At 60.0% G+C, this 19754-nt stretch overlaps 1 protein-coding gene across 2 annotated transcripts; it reads left to right on the forward strand.

Moving 5' to 3' along the window:
- Nucleotides 1–10: 10 nt before the first annotated feature.
- Nucleotides 11–18787, forward strand: PASK (PAS domain containing serine/threonine kinase). 2 transcript variants are annotated; one of them, XM_075530398.1, is made up of 19 exons: nucleotides 11–1085; nucleotides 2117–2232; nucleotides 2911–3113; nucleotides 3418–3650; nucleotides 3988–4164; nucleotides 4248–4388; nucleotides 5026–5160; nucleotides 5536–5790; nucleotides 6458–6614; nucleotides 6765–6849; nucleotides 7548–8644; nucleotides 9521–9702; nucleotides 9966–10133; nucleotides 12667–12792; nucleotides 12871–13005; nucleotides 15616–15815; nucleotides 16758–16891; nucleotides 17791–17937; nucleotides 18344–18787. In XM_075530398.1, exons 3-19 carry the CDS (start codon nucleotides 2942–2944, stop codon nucleotides 18433–18435), a joined length of 3636 nt encoding a protein of 1211 aa, XP_075386513.1. In that variant the 5' UTR covers nucleotides 11–1085; nucleotides 2117–2232; nucleotides 2911–2941; the 3' UTR covers nucleotides 18436–18787. The 2 variants fall into 2 exon arrangements, with proteins under 2 accessions (XP_075386513.1, XP_075386514.1); XM_075530399.1 differs by lacking the exons at nucleotides 11–1085; nucleotides 2117–2232; nucleotides 3418–3650 and having other exon boundaries at nucleotides 2999–3113; nucleotides 5049–5160.
- The last annotated feature ends 967 nt before the right edge of the window (nucleotides 18788–19754 follow it).

The following is a 19754-nucleotide window of genomic DNA, read 5'->3' on the forward strand; positions in this document are numbered from 1 at the left end:
GAGAGACCCAGCCCATCCTCGGCCCCTGCGTGGTGTGGGAGTTGTAGTTCCACCGAGAGGCCGAACCCGTCCCCCACACGGCCCGGCGCGGCGCGCCTCACCTCCCTAGCGGCAGGTAGCTGCAGCCGACTGCGCCGGAAGGAGTCCGGGGGCGAGGCGGGGGCGGCGGCATCCCAGCAGTTGGGACTAGCTCTGCGCTTGTCAGCTCGCTCTTGTCACCGTCCCGACCACCGAGACGTAAAGGGCCTACGGCTCTGGGCCAGCGGGTCGAGCACATCCCGACCCGGCGTTTCCGAGCCTCGCTGGCTGCATCTGTAGCTTGGGCCGGGCGGCAGGACAGCTTTCTCATGGCGCCTGGCTAGCGCACAGCGCTGGGCAGCTGTAGACGCCCAGTTTCCCCACCAGCTTCCGTCCATCTCGTTTCGGGCCCGCCGATTCTGAGGTTCAGAAATCCTGGGCGGCAGCGCTCCGCTGTGCTGGCGGGCCCGTGGGGGAGCCGCCTCGTGACCCATCTCGGTGTCGAGCTCAGTTCAGCGTACTCTTGGACTCCAGGAGACTGGAACAAACGGCGTCCGCAGGCGGGCTCCCCGACGCGCTGAGTCTCTTTTGGCCTCTCCGGAGTGCCGTACAGAGCGTCCGCAGGGCCCTAGCAACCGTTAGCGCGGGTTTCTGGTTTGAGCTCGCGGCGTCCCGCCCACACGAGTCACTGATTGGTCCGTGGCACTGGTCCGTCGGGCGCGAAGCGCTCCTCGATTGGCCGACGGGGCTAAGCGCGGGCCAGCACTTTCCCTTCGAGTGAAGCCAGCCTGGCAGTGGCAACCCTCTCGACCCAGGTGAGAGGCTGCGCTTGGGACGCCGGGGCGTAGGCCCCGGGCTTCGGAGCTGGCAGGGGCCACCGCCATCCTGCGCCCGCCGCTCGAAGAGTCCGAGCCCCTGGCCGTTTGCCCCGTCGCCCGTTCCCGCGGGCTGGCCGCGCCCCTGACCCCTTGGGACCGGCTCTTCCGCGGGCGCCCTCGTGGTCACCGCCCCGGGCTCCACCTCCCTGAAACAGTTGCGGACGTCGGAGCCTCTTTATCCTCTGGAAGGTGGGCGTCCCACTCAGAGCGGAGGCGTCATCCAGTAAATGGGGGTGTGGGTCGGAGGGGGTAGGGTGGGGTCGGCGCACGGGTACCTCTGCCCCCTTCGCACGCCCCCCTCCCCCAGCCTCTTCCCCCACTTGCGCGTCCTTTCTGGAGATGGGCAGCTGCAGAGCTGAGCCCCTTGATGCTCGCCTTCCCGGGCCATCTGCTGCTCATCGATGATCCCTTACTGGTACCTTCTCCGACAGCCCTGGTGGGGTAGGGGGTCACATGTCGGAGCACTAACCGCAAAGTCAGCAGTTCGATGCACCTGCCACCCCTGGGGACAAAGTTGGTAATTCCCCATCTTTCAAAGAGTTACAGCCTTGGAAACTCACGGGAGCATTTCTAGCCTGCCTTGTCTGGTCGCTGTGAGTCAGAAGCCACTGGGTGGCAGTGAGCTCAGTTGCTTTAACTGAAACATCCAGTGGATGGGACCCCAAGCGACCCTGTAGAACAGAGCAGACCGGCTTTAGAGGGTTTCTGGGGCTACACATCTTTACAGAATCAAACTGTCACACTTTCCTCCCACCCCAGTGTTTAACCCACTGCACCACCAGGACCCCATTGGGACCCAGTGAAGCCTTGCCTTCCCTTGGCTACTGTAACCCTTGCCCTCCCAGTCATGGAGGTTTTATCACTCCCGAGGGATGCTGTCCTCTTGTCAGTCACCTGGTCCCCACCCATGGGGTCCTGGTGAATGTGGAGTAGAGCCGCCCGCCCCAGGGTTCCTGGTGTGTGCCATCAGGGTGAGAGGTTCTCCTTACCGGTCTTGGGGAAGGGAGTAGCTGGGGAATTTCCCACTGCAACTTTGTTGTCCAGGGCTAAGCAACAGTGTTCACAGTTACCTCTATCGGTTAGCTTCTTGTACTGGGGCTGGAAGGCCAGTGAAGGGGACGGGGTGGCCTGGCCTCTCGCCGTGTCCTTGAAGTATTTTTCACCAACTTTGGCTATCTTTCTCCTCACCTGCCCTGCCAACTCCTGATTCTGCCTGATAGTTCCAGCTCCTAGCAACCCCACCACGACGGAAGGACACACTGTCTGATCTGGTGGCATCCTCAACTGAGTGGACACAGTGGCTGCAACAGTGGGCCCAAACAGAGGAACAATTGAGGTATAAGACCAGGCAGTGTCCAGTGACTGAGGAGCAATGATTTCATCCCGTTTATAATTCCAAGTCACTCATCCTCCTCACCTCCTGGCCTATGCTCTTAGGTCTCAGCCCATCCAGGATCATGCTGGGTGTGTGTGCGTGTGTGTGTGCGTGCGTGCGTGCGTGCATGTGTGTAAGAGACCTGATTGCATTATCGCATGCCTGGCGAGTCACAGCAAAGCTGACAGACCACTCCCACTACCGGGTGCCCTGGGCACTGCTTTGGCCTTTCCCAGCCCTGCTGTGTCCCCAAGGGAGTTGCCTGCCCTGGGCTCATGTCTGTCTGTCACTCAAGAACAGCTCCACTGGTATGAATGTGCCCTTCGACAGTGGGCACGACCTTTCGTTTTGCAGAACTGTGGTCTGCTATTTGGTGGCAGCATGTGCACTGACTGTGCTGTGTGGTGCCATCTGGGTGGGAATGGGCCCTTCCTTGCTGGGGAGAGCCTTTTTGATGTTTTGCTGCTGTGAACTGTGCCACTTGGGGCAGTCTCGCTGTGACCCACGTGCATCAAGAATTCTACTGGAGCACCCACTTATCACCTATCAGGGGACTTCTTGGGGCCAGCCAAGCCAGCTGGGCCTGAGAGTAAACCATTGGTGGGTGAGCCACCTGTGTCTTCCTGTTGTCTTTTCTAGCTTTCAGCTGACACCTGGGAGAAGCAGGTTGATGGCAGACAGAAGCTCGCCGGCTTCTGGGGCTGAGCAGCAGGGTCCATCGATGGATAACCTGGGTGCACAGAGCTTGTCCACGCGCAGCAAGTCCTTGTCCTCGGCTCACAGACACCCGAGCAGGAAGCGCGGCCTCTCCAAACTGTGCCAGAGCAGGGTGGCACTCCCTGGTAATTTGGTCGGTTGTCTTCCTCAGTGAGGGGGTGGGGACAGTGAGCCTTTGATGGGTGCTGTGGGCAGCATGAGTGGTCACCTCTGTTTGCTCCCGAGGCACTAGGCCAGGGGTGGGTGTGGCACAAGGGCCATTGCCTGCGTCTCTGTCCTCTCCTTGTAGCACTGGATGGGGGAGGGTCGCAGGGGTCAGGGCCAAGACTTCGGCTGAGTGGCCAGTGTGGAGGGTGAGGGCCGGGAAATGGAATGGTCAGTGTGGAGGGTGGAGGGCTGGGGTCTGAGTGGGTGACTTGGTCTCCCCAGAGGACCAGTGGAGCTCCTACTGCCTGTCATCCCTGGCCGCCCAGAACCTCTGTGCCAGCCAGCCACCCTGCCTCAGCCTGCCTGAGCTCTCAGAGCCTACGAGCTCCCTGGGCAGCACCTCCTGCTGCTCCCTGCTGCGGGGCCTGCCCTCGGGCCTGTCTGCACCCCCACTCCCGGCCCCCGTGGGCAACCCCAACAAGGCCATTTTCACTGTGGACGCCAAGACCACTGAGGTGGGCATGGGCCAGTGGGCATGGGCTGGGGCTGGGGCCTGTGCCCCACTCGGGCGCCTTGTGCTTGAATCTGTCTGGCATTGCCCATCTGGTCACAGGAGACTTGGGGTGGCTCTCAGTGCGAATGGGGAATAAGTCAGCTTGTTTGGGTAAAAGATATTGTGAACTCCCCAGCACTGAACTCCTCAGCACTGTTGCCTCCTGGGCTCTCTGACACACACCTGGCATGGAGCTAGAGTCAGCTGACTGCCCTCCACACTGGGTGTGGACTTGGGGAAGCCCCCCTGCTCCACGTGCCCGCTCAAAGCGCCCTACTCTCTCTCGTCTGTGTCCCTAGATCCTGGTGGCCAATGACAAGGCCTGTGAACTCCTAGGGTACAGCAGCCGTGACCTGATTGGCCAGAAACTCACACAGTTCTTCCTCAAGTCTGACTCGGCGGAGGCAGAGGCCGAGGCCCTCAGCGAGGAGCAGGTGGAGGCGGATGGCTGCGCCGCTGTGGTCTTTGGGATGGTGGTAAGTTGCTGCAGGTGCATGGGTCCCGGGTGGCATGGCCAAGCCGAGTGGCTGGCTCCTGCCACGGGGTCTCTGTGCCTCAGGTGGACGTGGTCAGCCGCAGTGGGTCGAAGGTCCCGGTCTCCGTATGGACCAAGAGGCTGCGGCCAGAGCAGGGGCGTTGCTGCGTGGTGCTGCTGGAGCCTGTGGAGCGGGTCTCTGCCTGGGTCTCCTTCAAGCTTGATGTGAGTGCCCGCTGCTGGGGGACAAGGGGGGTGCTAGGTTGACTCAGGCCTTGTCCGTGTGCCCACCTCACCTGACTCCTATCTGCCACCTTATCTGTGCCTCTTCTTAAAAAAGTCATGTTACAATCCAGCAACGTAGAACTGACTGCTTTTTCCCCAATCTCTGTGCCCCTTAAATGGTTGCCCAAGAAAGCGTCTCGCCCCGTTGGCCTTGCTCCCTAGTCTGCTCAGTCCCCTCCTAGGGCCACGGGGGGCTCAGCCTTGCTCTACTGCCCATGTGGCCACGCCTGGGCCCTCCTCCCCCAGGTTACAGAGAGGGCCACTGCCTGAGTCCTTCCTTGCCTGAGGCCTGCCCGGTGGGGGCAGTTGAGGTGGGAGGCCCCCGAATTGGGTGGCCAGGGCTCAGTGCACCAGTGAGGGCTGCCCAGCCCCAGGGTGCAGGAGGTGCCTCCTCAGTTTCTGTGGGGGCTCCCTGGACCCCCAAGGGGTTTTGCCTCCTTGCGGGTTGTCAGTCCTGTGAAAGTGCGCCCTAGCCCAGTCTCGGCTTGTGGGGGCAGGGGCTGGGGTCTCACCGTCTGCTTGGGGTGAGCCCGTGTGTGGACAGTCACACTGGCCCCAAGCACGCCTCTTCTTGAAGGGGACCATCTCGTCCTGTGACAGCCTCTTTGCGCATCTCCACGGCTATTCGAGTGGGGAGGAGGTGGCCGGGCAGTGCATCACGGACCTGATTCCCTCTGTACAGATCCCCCCGCCCGGGGAGCACATTCCCAAGGTAGGCAGTGCAGGTGGGCAGGGCTAGTATGAGGAGTGGGCAGGGTGGGTGAGACCCCAGGCTGGTAGGGCAGGCGGAGATGGGTGGGGATGTTGGCTAGGCCTGCTAGAGGGGGTAGGATGAGATCATGGACTGTGGGGGTTGGAGGGACAGTGATTTCAGACCAGGAAGGTTGGGTGTAGGGTGCTGTTGGGTTGTGTCCTCCAGGCCAAGATGGGGGTGCAGGGAGAGGAGAAGAAGTCTGAGGACCACCCCCACTGTGCCTGAGTTGGATCTGGGCCTACCCTGAGGGCCACCCACATGACTGGGGTGGGGCGGAGTGCAGGGAGGGTCCAGTTGTGTCCCGTCCAACCCCTTGGCCGGTTTGTCCCCCAGCATCTCAGGATCCAGAGGTCAGTTGGGAGAGCGAGAGACGGCACCACCTTCCCTCTGAGCCTGAAGCTCAAGTGCCAGCCTGGCCCTGAGGACACGCACAGTGGGGAGCCCACGCCCACCTACGCAGCCTCCGTCTGGGTGTTCTGTACTCTCAGTGGGCTCATCACCCTGCTGCCCGATGGCACCATCTACGGCGTCAACCACAGCTTTGCACTCCTGCTCTTCGGCTATGGGAAGGCTGAGCTTCTGGGCAAGGTAGGCCCCCCCACCCTCCATGCCTCCTCCTTCCTCTCCTTTGCCCCTCTCCCTCCTCCCTCCTCTACACTTGGCAGTCACTCCTGATTCCATCCCTCAGTGGTCTCCCCATAAGGGGGACATCCTGGGCCCCCCAGCTGATGCTGAACCAGACTGACTCGCCTTATTGGGTGGGGGTTCTGCCTTGGGCCTGCTGGTCAGTCGCTGCCCCTGGGCCTCCATCCTCTGTCTCACACACAGGTAGACTGCCAGTGTGCATATGGCCTGAGGGCTCTATCCTTGCAGGCTCCTGCTCCTCCCTCGTCTAGAGGGCCTCAGCCTGCCTGCTGCTGTTCAGTCACAGGCGCGCCTGCCTGGGGGCTGTTGCAGCCCACTGAGGCTGCAGAGGGCGTTGCTGGCAGTGCTGTGGTCTTTCAGGTTGGGGTGCTCTGCCCAGCAGGAGTCATAGGAAGGCGTCGTGTGCCTCTGATTCAGGGGGCCTTGACAGACAGCTGGCTTAGTGGGGGACCCTTATACTGGGTCAGAGGGCGCCTCTGGCAGGTGGGGCAGGCCCTATGGCACCCTTTCCCAGGGGAAGCTGAGGTTCCCCCCTGGTAGACCGTCTCTGTCGAGTCAAAGAGAAACGCTTGCAGGGCGCCAGGCTGTGACTCTGTGTCCATGTGTCTAGAGCATCACGTTCCTGATCCCTGGCTTCTACAGCTACATGGACCTCGCTCAGGATGGTGCCCTGCCTGAGTTGGGCCCATCCCCAGGGCTGGACGGCAGGCATGGACGGGCGGCACCAGAGTCCTGGCAGGACTGGGACCTGTCCAGCGGGGTCGAGGGTGAGGCTCATGACTGCTCTTCAGGGGTTTTACTGGCTGGGGCCGCCAGGGGCTGCCCATGGGCTGAGGGTGCCCCGTGGGGGGCAGGATGGGGCAGTCAGGCCGTCTTGGGAGCAGGGTCTAAGCAGGATGTGCCCCTTCGGTGGTCAGGTCCCAACACGAGTGCCCCGCTGCACGGCACCAGGCTGCAGGATGAGACCACCCTGTCCCAGGCGCCTGGCCCACCGACCGTGGGGTGAGTGTGTCTGCCACCAGAGGCGGCATGGGTGGGCACTGGGGACGTCAGGGTGGGGTGGTGTTGTAGGCTCGGGTGCTCTGAGGCCACAGCTTCCTCACAGCACAGCCCTGCTCACAAGATGGCCTGGTGCCTGCTGGGAGACAGACAGGCCCTGGCACGATGAGAGCTACATGCAGGGTGCTCGTCCCCACCGAGGACAGCAGTTGGACCCATCAGCTGCCCTCAGCAGACAGCGGGCATCTGTCCCCCCAAAGATAGGCAGCCTCAGACACCCACGGGCAGTTCTGCTCTTTCCTGGGGGGTGACTGGTGGCCTTGAGTGGGTGGGTTTCTTTGGAGCATGCAGTCACTTGAGAGACACTGTGTCCCCATGGGGAGGCATGGAGCACATGCTGTCGGCAGCTCCGCCTTGGAATCTCCACACTCCTCCATCTTGTCCCTATGGGCGTGAACAAGGGCCAAGGACACAACGTGAGGTTGGCCACTCCCTGGGGCACTCTGCCATGTGCCATTTCCCAGGGCTTGGGCCTGGGAGGCCTTTGGCTAGCTCAGGCCCTGCCTGGGTTCTGATCTACAGAGCTGAGGACTTGGTCACAGGCTTTGTCTTTTTTATCGCTGTCTCTCTCAGAGGTGACGTGTGTGACCTCCTCATCTGCTCTCTGAGCCCCTGAGTAACTGACCGCGTCCTGTCCCCAGGGCAGACAGCGTGGGAAGCCACCTTATGACCCAGGACCAGCAGCAGAGACTGGAGGAGGGCAGCCCCCCACAGGGCCCTCAGTCAGACAGTCCTGAGAACTCAGATGACAGCCCACATGCTGCCCAGGAGCCTGGACCCCCCATTGTAGCGCAGGACGGGCAGAAGCGGGTCCTGGAGAGCGAGCTGGACCCAGAGGACCCCACAGACTGGGGTCCCAGGGCTGCGGCTGCTGTGCCCCAGCCTTACTTGGTGGGCCGGCCAGCAGGAGCTGCTCTCCTGACGCACTGCCCACATTGCGGGATGGAGCTCCTTGCCAGGAGGGGCCGCCTTAGCCCCACGGGCTCTGGGCTCCTGCCACTGGGGATGCTGATGCTGGGGGAGCTGTGGCCAGGTGGGGGCAGTGACCGAGAGGAGCTGCAGACCTGCCTGGTCAAGGAGCAGTTGTCCACACAGAGCTGTGTGGGGCCTGGGGGCACCCCTGCTGCAGGGAACCCTGCCACGGCTGCCCCCCCGTCGCTCTGTGACCTTGGGGCCAGAGACTTGCTCAGTGGCCGCTCGGGCAGCTCCACGGCCTACTATGCCAGGGCTGTGGACCTCCCTGGTGACCCCCAGCCAGAGGCCCGGCCCGAAACCAGCACAGCCGCCCTCACCTGGGACTTCCAGGAGCTCTTCCTCAGCGAGCGGGTGGCCTGTGCGTCTTCCAGCTGCTGCTGTGTGAGCTCGGGTCTCCCCCGTGCGCCCTCCTCCTTGAGCCTGGACTCCGACCTGGATGAGGACAGCCCTCAGGGCCAGCCAGCAGACGCCCAGCTGCTGGATCGGGAGGGGCTGCTGCTGCTCACTGGCACTGCCTCCAGTTTCAGCCTCTCCCAGGCCCGCAGCCGCCCCTCTGATGCCCGGCTGCTGCCCACCCTACCCCCAGACCCCAGCCCTGGGGACACTCTGCCACACACAGACCGGCCGGGGCTCGGCCTCCAGGCGGCCTCCACCCCGCTGCGAGGGGAGCATGCACCCCTCCCAGGAACCACTGGCTCCTTCCGAGAGATCCAGGAGGGTACCTACGTGGGCAGCTGCTACCACCGGGACGGCTCCAGGCTGAGTACGTTCCCCAGGATGCACCTGCTGTCTGTCTGTCCGTCCTCAGTCGCCTCTCGACTTAGTGTGAGTGTACGTGGGAGGACAGCTGAGATACCCGTGGTGCAGGCCACTCGCCCGTGCCTTCCCTGGTTGTTGCGACTGGGAGGAGGGCCATAGGGGCCTGGCGACACACCCTGGTGAGGCCCAGGGGAGGCTGGCTTCTGCTGCACTCGGGGATTTTCAGATCCAGGGTTAGGTGGGTAGGATGTGCTGTCTTCCCAATGTCTTAGCCCCTCCATGGTCCCTAGTTCAGTGGCACCGTGGCACCACAGTGCTGGCTTTGTGTGGTCCTCGGCCGGGCTGTTACTTGGAACTCTGACCCAAGGCACCCAGCGCGTGTTGTTTGTGGAGACATCGCACGTACAAGAGTGTGTGAGAGGGACGTCCTCTCTGGTCCCTTCCCCCACAGGATGGCATGTGCTTCTGCATGTGACAGTGCCAGGTCTTTGTACCCGAGTGCACGTAGCTACAGATTTCACATCGCTCGTCCACAGGGACGTGTGACTTGGGGATGTCTGCGTGGGCCTGCGTGTGTCTGGGTGTACATGTGGCTTTTAGTAAGCTGGTCACAGGTGCTCTGCACTGGAAAGTGGGTGGGGGCGCACTAGGCTTTTCCTCCCAGGGTGGCCTGCACTGGGCCCCTGAGTGGAGGAGAGAGGCAAGGCAAGGTGCTGTGTCTGCAGGCCTGGGCTGCTGGCCTCTGTGCTGGGCGGGCAGGGGGCTGTTTCTCTTGCTCTTGCCCCTGGGTGACCCAGGGCTGGCTCTGTCCTTGCCTGCCTGAGCGGGCACACATGGTGCAGGTACCTGCTTCAGCAGAGATGGGTTGTCTTGCTCTCAGGCGTACAGTTTGAAGTGCGGCGTGTGGAGCTCCATGGGGCAGCCACGCTCTTCTGCTGCTGGCTGGTGAAGGGCCTGCTGCACAGCCCCTGGGATGCAGTGGCTCGCACCCGCCTGCTGCTGGCCAGCCTGCCCAACTCCACCCACTCCATGGCTGAGCTGACCGGGCCCAGCCTGGGCGAGGTGGGTATTGACAGCCACCACTTTTTAGGGAGCACATCCCTTTCTGTTTGCCATGCTCTCCTCGAGGCTCCCACCACCCCCGCTGTCGTCTGTGTGTGCCCTGGGGGGGTGGGAGGGCCAGGCGACACTCCAGAGCACAGGTGGGGGGTGGAGGTGGGTATGGGAGCATTGTGTATCGACTGCCTGCAGGGATGGGATATGCCCATGTGCACCAGCGCCCTTCTGGCACACAACCACAGGGCTCAGACTGTCTGCCTTCACAGGTGATTAGAGCCAAGCCCTGGTTTGAGGAGTCTCCTATGGTGGCCGAGCTGGAGGGGCTGGCAGCCTGCGAGGGTGCGTACTCCCATAAGTACAGCACGCTGCACCCGCTTGGCAGCGGGGCCTTTGGCTTTGTTTGGACCGCCCTGCATAAGGAGGAAAACCGAGAGGTACTGGCATGGGAGGGCAGCTCGCCCTGACTAAGGCTCAGGCAGGAGGGCCTCCCAACATAGGGGCTCATACCTGGCTGATCCTATGGTTGCTCTAGGAGCTTGTGTGGGGCCACACAACGCCTTCCAGCATACCTGGGAGGGACAGTCCTGCCCTGTGTATTCACCGTAATCGTTCAGCTCAGACCCCATGATCCTTTCAAGACCCCTGCATCTTCCTTACACTGACTGCCTTCACCCACTGAATGGAAAGCCCTGCCAGACCGATGGAAGCAAGTGGGTCAACAGGCACTCTTGGTAGCCTTCCAGTGTCCCTTGGATGGCCACCTTGCCATTGTAACTCATGCTGTGTCTGCTGAGGGTGTGGGGGTCAATCTGGTGCTCACCTTCCTGCCTTGTACCCCTCTCCTCATTGTTGGGTCTCTGGTGGGTCTGTACAAGGGTCCTTCCCCTGTAAGGGCCTGTTCCTTATCGTGGTGTAGTCTGGTGCTTGAACCCGTCTTCTACTGGGGCTTGATGGGACCCTGTTTCCATGTTGATGGTGCGTTTGGATAATAAGCCCAGTCAAGTCTTTTGCCTCCTTTATTGCTATTGAATTGTCTTATATTTATTTCCTCATTGATTTGTAAGGTTATATATAGCCTGCATTGGAGTTCTTTGCAAATACCTTGAATGCAAATTCTTGGTTGGATAAATGTTTCGAGGATGTAGTCTGCAACCCCCTAGTATTCCCATGTTTCTGCAGTGTTAATGTCAAGCATTTTCCCATGTTTATTAGCCGTCTTTGCATAGCAGCTTTGCATCTACTGCTTATTTATCTGTTACATTATTTTCTTATATTGGTTTTATAGTCTTTACGTGCACTGAAAGCACTGGGTACATGTAATGCAAAATCTTATTTTGTGGGTTACCTTTTAATTCCTTTAATATCATTTGACGAAAATAATTCATCAAGATGCCCTGATGATTGGCTGTTCTGTGTCGTGTCACCGCCCACGCCAAGCTCACGTCGAAGCTCGCCTGTGATTTTTCTTCTCAACCTTTAACTGTCTCTCCGCCCACATCCAGCACTGCAATCCAGCTTTCACCGACTTCTGTTTGTATAAGTTATGTCTTAGCAGAATACTTTTAAAGGTCCAAATTTATGGATTTTTAAGTTTTGTGTACTGTGTGACTCTGACATGGTTAAATGTTAGCAAGTCTCACTGGTATGGAAAGATGATTTGTATAATTTTAGATGGAAACTAATTACCTGTATGATGCAAATCTTTCTTCTTTCCTTCTGGCTGTCCCCTCTGCTGGTTTTGGAGGCAGGCGTAAGGTTCTCCACGCTGTCTGCTTGACTGTTCCCTGCACTCCTTACAGCGTCGGCGCTGCTCTTCAGTGCTGACGTCCGTTGCTTTGGGGCTTGTGGCCATGGATAGATGATCTCATTAGGATGAAATATCCTTTCAATCCAGTGCAGGTGCCTTATTTGGAATTTTAATTCTTCTTATTCCTTTCTGAGTGAGTAATCTGTTCAGAGGATCGTGAGGCATTAATGAAACTGCTCACACAGGTTAGAAAGCCCCACATTTGTGGGTCAGCACAAGACTAGGAGCTTTTCCGAGTTCACAAGGTCAGATGACAGGCTGCTGGCTCGAGAGCAGAGGTTCCACGAGGAGCCAGAGAGGGAACTTTGTCCAAGCATTTGTGCACACACCGAGGAATGTCAGCGCCCATAACCCATGCAGACCACACCTGCAGGGAAACTCCCCTGCCCGAGAATGAGGGCCCCACTCCCCAGTAAGGTGTGAACCAAGGGCAATCCACTCGCACCATGCCCGATGCTTCATGCTTCCTCCTTGTGAGCCCACTGACGCAGCTTCTGTGTCAATCTACCTGTCAAAGACGGCCTTCTCCGGGGTCCCAGAATACATGGAACCAGGTCTCCTCCCTCATAGGTTCCTTACACCGTTATTTGCCGGGTCTTATTGGTGGGACACAAGCACCGCATTTGCATAGTTCACCTAATCATCGTGTGAGCGTCATGAAGACCATGGCTAGAAAGCCCACATAAAGGAGCCCCTTGAACCGTACCGTCCTTTGTTAGCGTTTGCATCTTTGTCCATTTCCTTATTTTCAAATTCCCGAGCATGTTGTTTGTTTAACTGGCTCGCATTCATTTCAGTCACTGACATGTTTAAGTGTGGTTTCTGTTTGTAATGCACTTGAACACTCAGGGTGCCTTTCTCACTGTCTGTGTAGGGGTGGGGATTCCATCCATTCTTCTCAGTCCTGTGGGTTTGGATGCAGGGACGTGTGTATGTGTGGCCGCCCATAGTACCACAGGGACGTGTGTATGGGTGCGTGTGCGACCACCTCTCCTAACTATTTCTGGTTCAGCAGGGATGTGGGGGTGTGGGTGTGCGTGCATGCACGTGTGCATGGTTGTCTCTGCACCAACCCTGGGACCTGGGGTGAACTGGAGGCCCTGCTGCCCCTGAGACTGAGCAGTGGGCCTGGCTGTTGTTGGCCTCTGGTCTCCTTGCAGGTGGTGGTGAAGTTTATCCGGAAAGAGAAGGTGCTGGAGGACTGCTGGGTGGAGGACCCCAAGCTGGGCAGAGTGACCCTGGAGATTGCCATCCTCTTCAGGGTGGAGCACGCCAACATCATCAAGGTGGATGTGGCGCTGTGCCCTCAGACAGTCAGCACCGAGCGCCGCCTCCGCGGAGCTGACCGCGCCTGCTCTCCACAGGTGCTGGATGTATTTGAGAACCAGGGCTTCTTCCAGCTGGTGATGGAGAAGCACGGCTCTGGGCTGGACCTCTTCGCCTTCATTGACCGCCACCCCAACCTGGACGAGCCCCTGGCGAGCTACATCTTCCGGCAGGTGGGGGATGGCTGCAGTCGCTGGGACCGCGTGGGCTGGGGGCAAAGGAGCCACCCTTCTCCAAACTGTCCTGAGCCGCCTCTCGGCGTCCCAGGAAGGAGAGTGCTCTGCATGTGTCGGGGGGAAGGATGGGGTCAGGTGTCATCCTGGGGTGATCAGGGAGGCGGAATGATTAGGCTTTTCATCACTGTCCCCATGGTCCCCACCATGAGCTGACCCGTCAGAACTGTCCCCACACCCATCAAGGGGGTCTGTCCTGAAGCATTTGCTTCCTAATCTGTTGGGTCAGGACAGTCAGGACTTAACGTGACGGGGCTGTGGGTATAGGAGGAGAAAGCTTGTCCGGTGGTTTTGAACGGCTGACCTTAAGTAACCCGTTCGCCTCCAGGGCTCCTAGGCTCCCAGAAACCAGCCTTTCCAAAGGTAGCCTTCTCGGATACCTGAGTGGAAGTTTCAAGCATATGTTCTGCCTAAAGAATGCCACCGCCGTCCTTCCCTCTTCCTACACTGGAAGCTTGATAAGTTCTTGTTGCTGAAAGTTGCTTGTCATTGTTAGGTACCCTTTTAGGGACGCCGTGTGTGGCAGAACTGAACTCTGCCCGTTGCTGCGCCTCCTACGGGTTGTCCTAGGTTTGAGCCCATTGTTATAGCCACTGTAAATCCAGCTCTTTCTGGCTGGCCTTCCCCAGAGCCTGGTCCCTCCTAATAACATGTCCAGGGCACACAAGATGAAGTCTTGCCAACACCCCTCACGGAGCACTGGGGTGGCAGCTCCTCAACACAGGCGTGTCCATGTAGCAGCCCCGGTAGACTTCAGGCTCCCCACTGTCGACGCTCGTGTCCATGTAGCAGCCCCGGTAGACTTCAGGCTCCCCACTGTCGACGCTCGTGTCCATGCAGCAGCCCTGGTAGACTTCAGGCTCCCCGCTGTCGACGCTCGTGTCCATGCAGCAGCCCCGGTAGACTTCAGGCTCCCCACTGTCGACGCTCGTGTCCATGTAGCAGCCCTGGTAGACTTCAGGCTCCCCACTGTCGACACTCGTGTCCATGCAGCAGCCCTGGGAGACTTCAGGCTCCCCACTGTCGACGCTCGTGTCCATGCAGCAGCCCTGGGAGACTTCAGGCTCCCCAGTGTCGACGCTCATCCCCAGCCTTCATCATCCAATGCCCAGCCTTGACTGCATCGGAGGCCCCTTGTCTGCAGTCACTGCTTTGCCTTGTCTTCTTGGGCAGAGCTGCCTGGGGCAGCCTGCTGTCCATTGCCATTCCCGGCTCTGCTTCCAGGGCTGTTGGCTGTAGATGCTGTAAACTGACATCCTGGATGACCTCTGCTGCCCATCCTCACGATGCAGTGTGCTTACCCTGCTGTGAGGGCGTGGGTTGTCACAGTCCTGACCTTCACCGACATGCGCTCCCCTTGCCCCGGCCTCGCAGCTGGCGAGCCAGCCAGCCAGCCTGTGTGCTCCGCAGGTGGCAGGCTGTTAGTCCTCGTGCCCTGCCCTCCTTCAGGGACCCAGCTTCCTGGGTGACGGCGGAACAGACAAGTATGTGAAAGGCTGCTGCTCCCCCGGGGTGGCTGTCCCCTCGGGCTGGTGACAGCAGGGTTCCAGCGCTGTGCTTGAGGCTCTGGAAAAGCCTGTGGCCTCACTTTATGTGGATCTCAGTAACTGCATTGGGGATATGTGTGGTCGCATCATCACGGTCGCAGGCACTTCTCAGTAGCATCTTGGTGGGGAGTTGTTGCTGGGCCCCAGGGGTCCCTCAGGAAAGGGCTCTCCTGGTCTGGGTGCATTGGCCCCTGCAGTTAGGCTTTTGTGGGGACCCTAGCTTGGGGCAGCTTTCTTTGTTCAGACTAGTGATTGGTGCGGACAGCAGGGTTTGTGGGGAAAGTCCCTTTCCCTCCCCCTGTTCTCCACGCACTGTGCCGAGCTCTGGGTATGTGCCTAGATGGACGTCTGTGCACACGTGTGTGCTCATGCTTGTCAGTAAGGGCATGAGTATGAATATGCAGGGGTGGTTTTTCAGAGATAGCCAGGTGCAGAGAGAACTGCCTTTGGGGGGGGGAATCAAGTGGTTCACCGCCCCCATGAACCGGTGTGCTGGGGCGGCCGTGGTCAGCCTCACCGAGATGTCCCTGGAAGCCCGGCCTGTGGGTCTCATGTCCAGGGTGCAAACGGTCGTCTCCAGGTCCAGGTGGGGAGTGGAGTATTGCGGTGAAGCCACCCTCTCCGTGGCTGGGTGTCGGGAGCTGTCTAGCTTGCTGGAGTGGCGGTCTGAGGAGTTAGACTCAGAGCCCTCACCAACGGTGCGTCCCACCTGAGACCATCACTGCTGCTCTTGAGTCAAGGGGGGTGTCCATAGGAGGACGTGCCTCTGAGAAGGTGCCCGCAGTAGTGAACCAAGAGGGAGCCTAGGGGTCACGACTCACTTCCTGCCTGTGAGTGTGCACTCCAGGTCTCGCCCCACCTGTCTCGGGCCTCACCTGCCTTCAGCAGCTGGAGTTCTTTCCTGCAGTCACTCCAGGGTGTGTTTGTGCTGTTGCGGTTGTCCCCTCCCACACCTATCCCGGCACAGCTGCTTCCCTGAGCTGCCGCCTGTGGCCTGTTGCAGTTGGTGTCGGCGGTGGGCTACCTCCGTTCCCAGGGAATCGTCCACCGGGACATCAAGGACGAGAACATCGTCATCGCTGAGGACTTCACCATCAAGCTCATCGACTTCGGCTCGGCTGCCTACCTGGAGCGCGGCAAAGTGTTTTACACCTTCTGCGGCACCATCGAGTACTGCGCGCCCGAGGTCCTCTTGGGGAACCCGTACGTACGGGGCTCTCTGTCTGGGGGCCATTTGTGATGAGAGTGGTCGTGACAGCAGGGAAGGACCTTGGGAAACAAGTGGGCAGGCAGCCAAAGAGGACTGGCCACAGAAGTGGTCAGCGGACAAAGAAGTCTGTCCTATGAGTTTTTTGTCTGTGCCGTATTTCTAGAATTTGACAGTAGAAAGTTACAGAAAGATCAAAGGTAAAGCATGTATCACTTGTTTCTTTTTAAATTAAAAAAAATTTTCAGTTCAATTTTAACCATGCTATTGACATCTAAGTCACATCTCAGACAATTCACGGTTTAATTACAGGGTGATGTGCTCCTCGGCACACTCCATGTCGGAACATGCCTTCATCCTCGTGCTCCCCATTGACTCCCCCCCCCCCCCCCCCGCCCCTGCCGTAGCCCCAGGGAATATCGATCCCCTGGCAACACCCACTGGGGGTTCTTCCAACAGAGGAAGCAGTTTCTTTAGTCAGTCCAGCCTTCTGGGAAGGAGTCCACCTCTTTCCCCATGAAACGGCGCCAAGAGACCCAGCTTGAATCCGTGCCTCTCCATGGCTTCGGCTTACCACTGCAGGGTCTCTGCTCAGACAGAGACACTGCACTCAGCCGCCCTCGGGGCCCGGGGCCAGACTGGCCTCCACTGATGGCACCACAGTGTTTGTGGGGCCCCTGGGCCCTGGGCTTCAGCTGCTCGTGGGGGCTGCAGTTGCGTGGGGACAGTCAGTGGATTGGGAGCGCTGCCTCTGCTGGTGCTACCACTGATATGCACCAGCACCATGGGCGGGAGGAGTCACCATGGCGTCCTAGTGACCTCCAGCTCACTCAGGCCATGTCCTCTTGCCCTGTGAGGTGCAGCTGCTCGCTACAGGCCCACTGGCCCCGGGGAGGGGTGCACAGTGGGCTCGGGCCTGAGCAGTGCCCCCCGTGCAGGTACCGGGGCCCAGAGCTGGAGATGTGGTCGCTGGGGGTCACACTGTACACTCTCATCTTTGAGGAAAACCCCTTCTGTGAGCTGGAGGAGACGGTGGAGGCCGTGCTGAACCCTCCGTTTGTGGTGTCTGCAGGTGAGCCCTGTGCGTCTCCACCCTCACCTGGGACCTCACGTCCCAGTCCTCACCTGGGACCTCATGTCCCCACCCTCCCCTGGGTTGCACATCTCGTCTGTGGCTGCACATCCCTACCCCCAGGTGTGACCTCACGTCTTTCTCCAGCGAGAGGCCTGGGCGTGGCAGGCACCTGGGTTAGAAGGCACAGTCAAGTAAGGGACAGGGTAGCTCCTGGCTCCTGGCCACTCGGGGCTCCCCACCAAATCGACATGGGTGTTGAGGGCCTCAGCAGGAACCCATCTGGTGGCCTGCTTGCTGGTTCAGTGTGGGTGGAGGACGACTAGGGGAGTGGCAGGGGCGTACCTGGCCTCGGGGCTCCTCAGTAGAGTTGGCAGCTGGTCCTGCTGTCAGCTGACAGACTGCTGGAGACCTGCTGCCTGGACCAACCTCTCAGTGCACCAGGCCCACGATGTTGCTTTTGAAGTAGGGCCGGGGCTCAGGCTCAGGACCCTAGGGCTGCGTCTGCTGCCAGCCTGCCCACAGGGCTCCTGGGCTGCACCATGGCTGATGCCCCATTGCTTGGGGAGCCAGCACCCACCTCTGGGCACCAAACCTGGCTTCTAGGAGCTGATACTGCCTCTCCACAGACATGGTCCTCCCCACTCACCTATCCAGTCCACTTGGAGATGGCCAAGGAGTTAGGGGTGTGGCATGGTGTGACCCTTGGTCTGACCCATGGCCCTCCCTTCAGAGGTGGCAGCATCTCCTCCCAGGTTCCCAAAGCTCAGTTGGGAGCCCCCCTGGGGGTTGGGACTCCTAGGTACCTGTTAGCGAGGGGCCCCTAAGGTGGCCCGGGAGCTCCTGCTGGGGCCCCCAGGCCTTTCCTGTACTCAGTGAGGTGCCCGCTGTGTCCCCAGAGCTCATGCGCCTGGTGTCAGGGCTGCTGCAACCCGTGCCCAAGCAACGCACCACCCTGGAGGCGCTAGTCGAGGACCCATGGGTGACTCAGCCTGTGAACCTGGCCAACTACACCTGGGAGGAGGTGTGTCGGCTGAGCAAGCCAGGTGAGCTGTGCTGGGAGCGGGGGCCCCAGGGGGAGGGGCAGGAGGTGGTTGCCTGCAGACAGATGCCAGGACCAGAGCTTGGCAGGCCACTTTCCTGGGGCGGGGGGCTGGGGAGGGGGCGGGCAGGTGGTAGGTTGAAGCCTGTAGCCGTGATGCTCTGAGTGGGTTTTCAGCTGGGAGGACACATGCGGACAGGGGGTGGGGGTCTGGCTCTGACTGCCTGCAGCCCCTTCCTCAGCAGGATTCTGGTCCCTGCTGCACTGAGCTGGCGCCGAAGCTCCGTGCTCCTAGCCCCGGCGCCCTGCCCTGCGATCTGAAGGACCCTTGGCTGACTCCAGTGGCATCTTCCAGACACACAGGGTGGGGTGGTGCCTGGAGCAGTCTTTCTCTCTCTGTCTCTCTGCAGAAAGCGGGCTCCTGGCCAGCACAAGCTTGGAGGTGGACAGGGACCCCAGCCCTCCCAGTGGCCCCCTGCTGCTGGGTAGCCACACGTCATAGTGGCCTCCTGCTCGGGCTTCATCTGAAGAGCGCAGACCTGCCCTCAAGTGGCTCTGCTTAGGCTACCCACAAGGCCGAGGGGAGCAGCGCCGACTCAGGAGCAGCACCGACTCAGTCACTAGGGAGATGCAGTGACTCGGGGATGAGGCAGTGTGGACTCAGTCATGTCTACGAGTGTGACTTTGGGCTCTTGGCTGATGGGCAGAGCCTCCGCAGGCCTCTCTGCTGTGACTGGCATTCCCTCTGACCTGCCGTGCTGCTCTGTGGACTGCTTGGGACTGGTTAGCCAGAGGGCCAGGCTGCCCTCTCAATTACTTCCTTGACTGTTTTCCAAATTAAAACAGCTTTGACAGAAGGCAGCTGCCAGGCTGGCCTGTGGGTTGCTCCCCGCCTGGACTGAGGGGTGAGGTGAATAACATTCGTGTGTCTGCTCTCTCAGCCCCCTACTTACAGCGCTGGAGTGAGCCCCAGTCTCCATCAGCCTGGGGGCTTCTGAGGGCTCTGCAGGCAGGCACCGCTGGAGAAGGCAGGCTGGCTAGGTGCTTCGCTGGCCAGCCCTGCTCCCAGACTGCCGGGCCCCCTCTGCCGCACAGTGCAGTGCCCCTAGAATCTTGGCATCCCCACGGCACCCTTCAGTACTCCCTTTCCCTTTAGCACCCCCTCCCGCCCTGGTGGCAGGTCCAGGACCTTCACCCTCCCTGGAGTCTGCTGCAGACACCTGGGTCGGGGTCGGTCTGTACACTTGGACGCACGTATTCTCTGCAGGAAGTAGAAGCCGAAGCTGAAACTTCCCTGGTCCCACAGATCACCACGCTGCAGGCCCATTCCCTGTGTCCACCTCCTGCCCAGAGTCCCCCAGCTGCACCCATGCCCAGCTGCCTCATCTGACCCTGTGTGTGATTCCTAGGGCTCCTCAGGGGGCACGAGGCTGTTGCCAGTGTTTTAGAGGCTGGTGTCACCACCCTCTTCCTTGAGCCCATGCTACCCGGCGCCCCATGGTCCAGCACACAGACACTTGGTGATGTTTTCACTTCAGAATTCAGATGAGTTTCCAGGCATTCTAAGAACTGGTTTTCAAAATTGAAAAAAAAAAAAGTTACCAAGTGCCTTTGTTGGTAACATGTATGCGATGCTTCGCATGCCGAGGAGGCCACCCCAGGCCGGTGAGGGCTGGGGGAGGGAATGCCTACGAGCTCAGACCCCTGGTGTGTTGACAGTGGCCATGAATGGGCTCCGAGGGGAGTGCTTCCAGGGCAGGGTTCTTCCCCAGGGTCCGGAGAGGTGGTCCTCGTGACGGTTGAGGCCCTATATCCCAGCCA

The sequence above is a fragment of the Tenrec ecaudatus genome, chromosome 13 (assembly GCF_050624435.1).
Source record: "Tenrec ecaudatus isolate mTenEca1 chromosome 13, mTenEca1.hap1, whole genome shotgun sequence".
NCBI lineage: Eukaryota > Metazoa > Chordata > Mammalia > Afrosoricida > Tenrecidae > Tenrec > Tenrec ecaudatus.

Coding starts and splice junctions, on each gene's coding strand:
- PASK (XM_075530398.1), top strand. CDS start 2,942: ATGGCAGACAGAAGCTCGCCGGCTTCTGGGGCTGAGCAGCAGGGTCCA. Junction 6,850..7,547: donor CCTGGCCCACCGACCGTGGG/GTGAGTGTGTCT, acceptor TCCTGTCCCCAG/GGCAGACAGCGTGGGAAGCC. Junction 9,703..9,965: donor CCGGGCCCAGCCTGGGCGAG/GTGGGTATTGAC, acceptor CTGCCTTCACAG/GTGATTAGAGCCAAGCCCTG.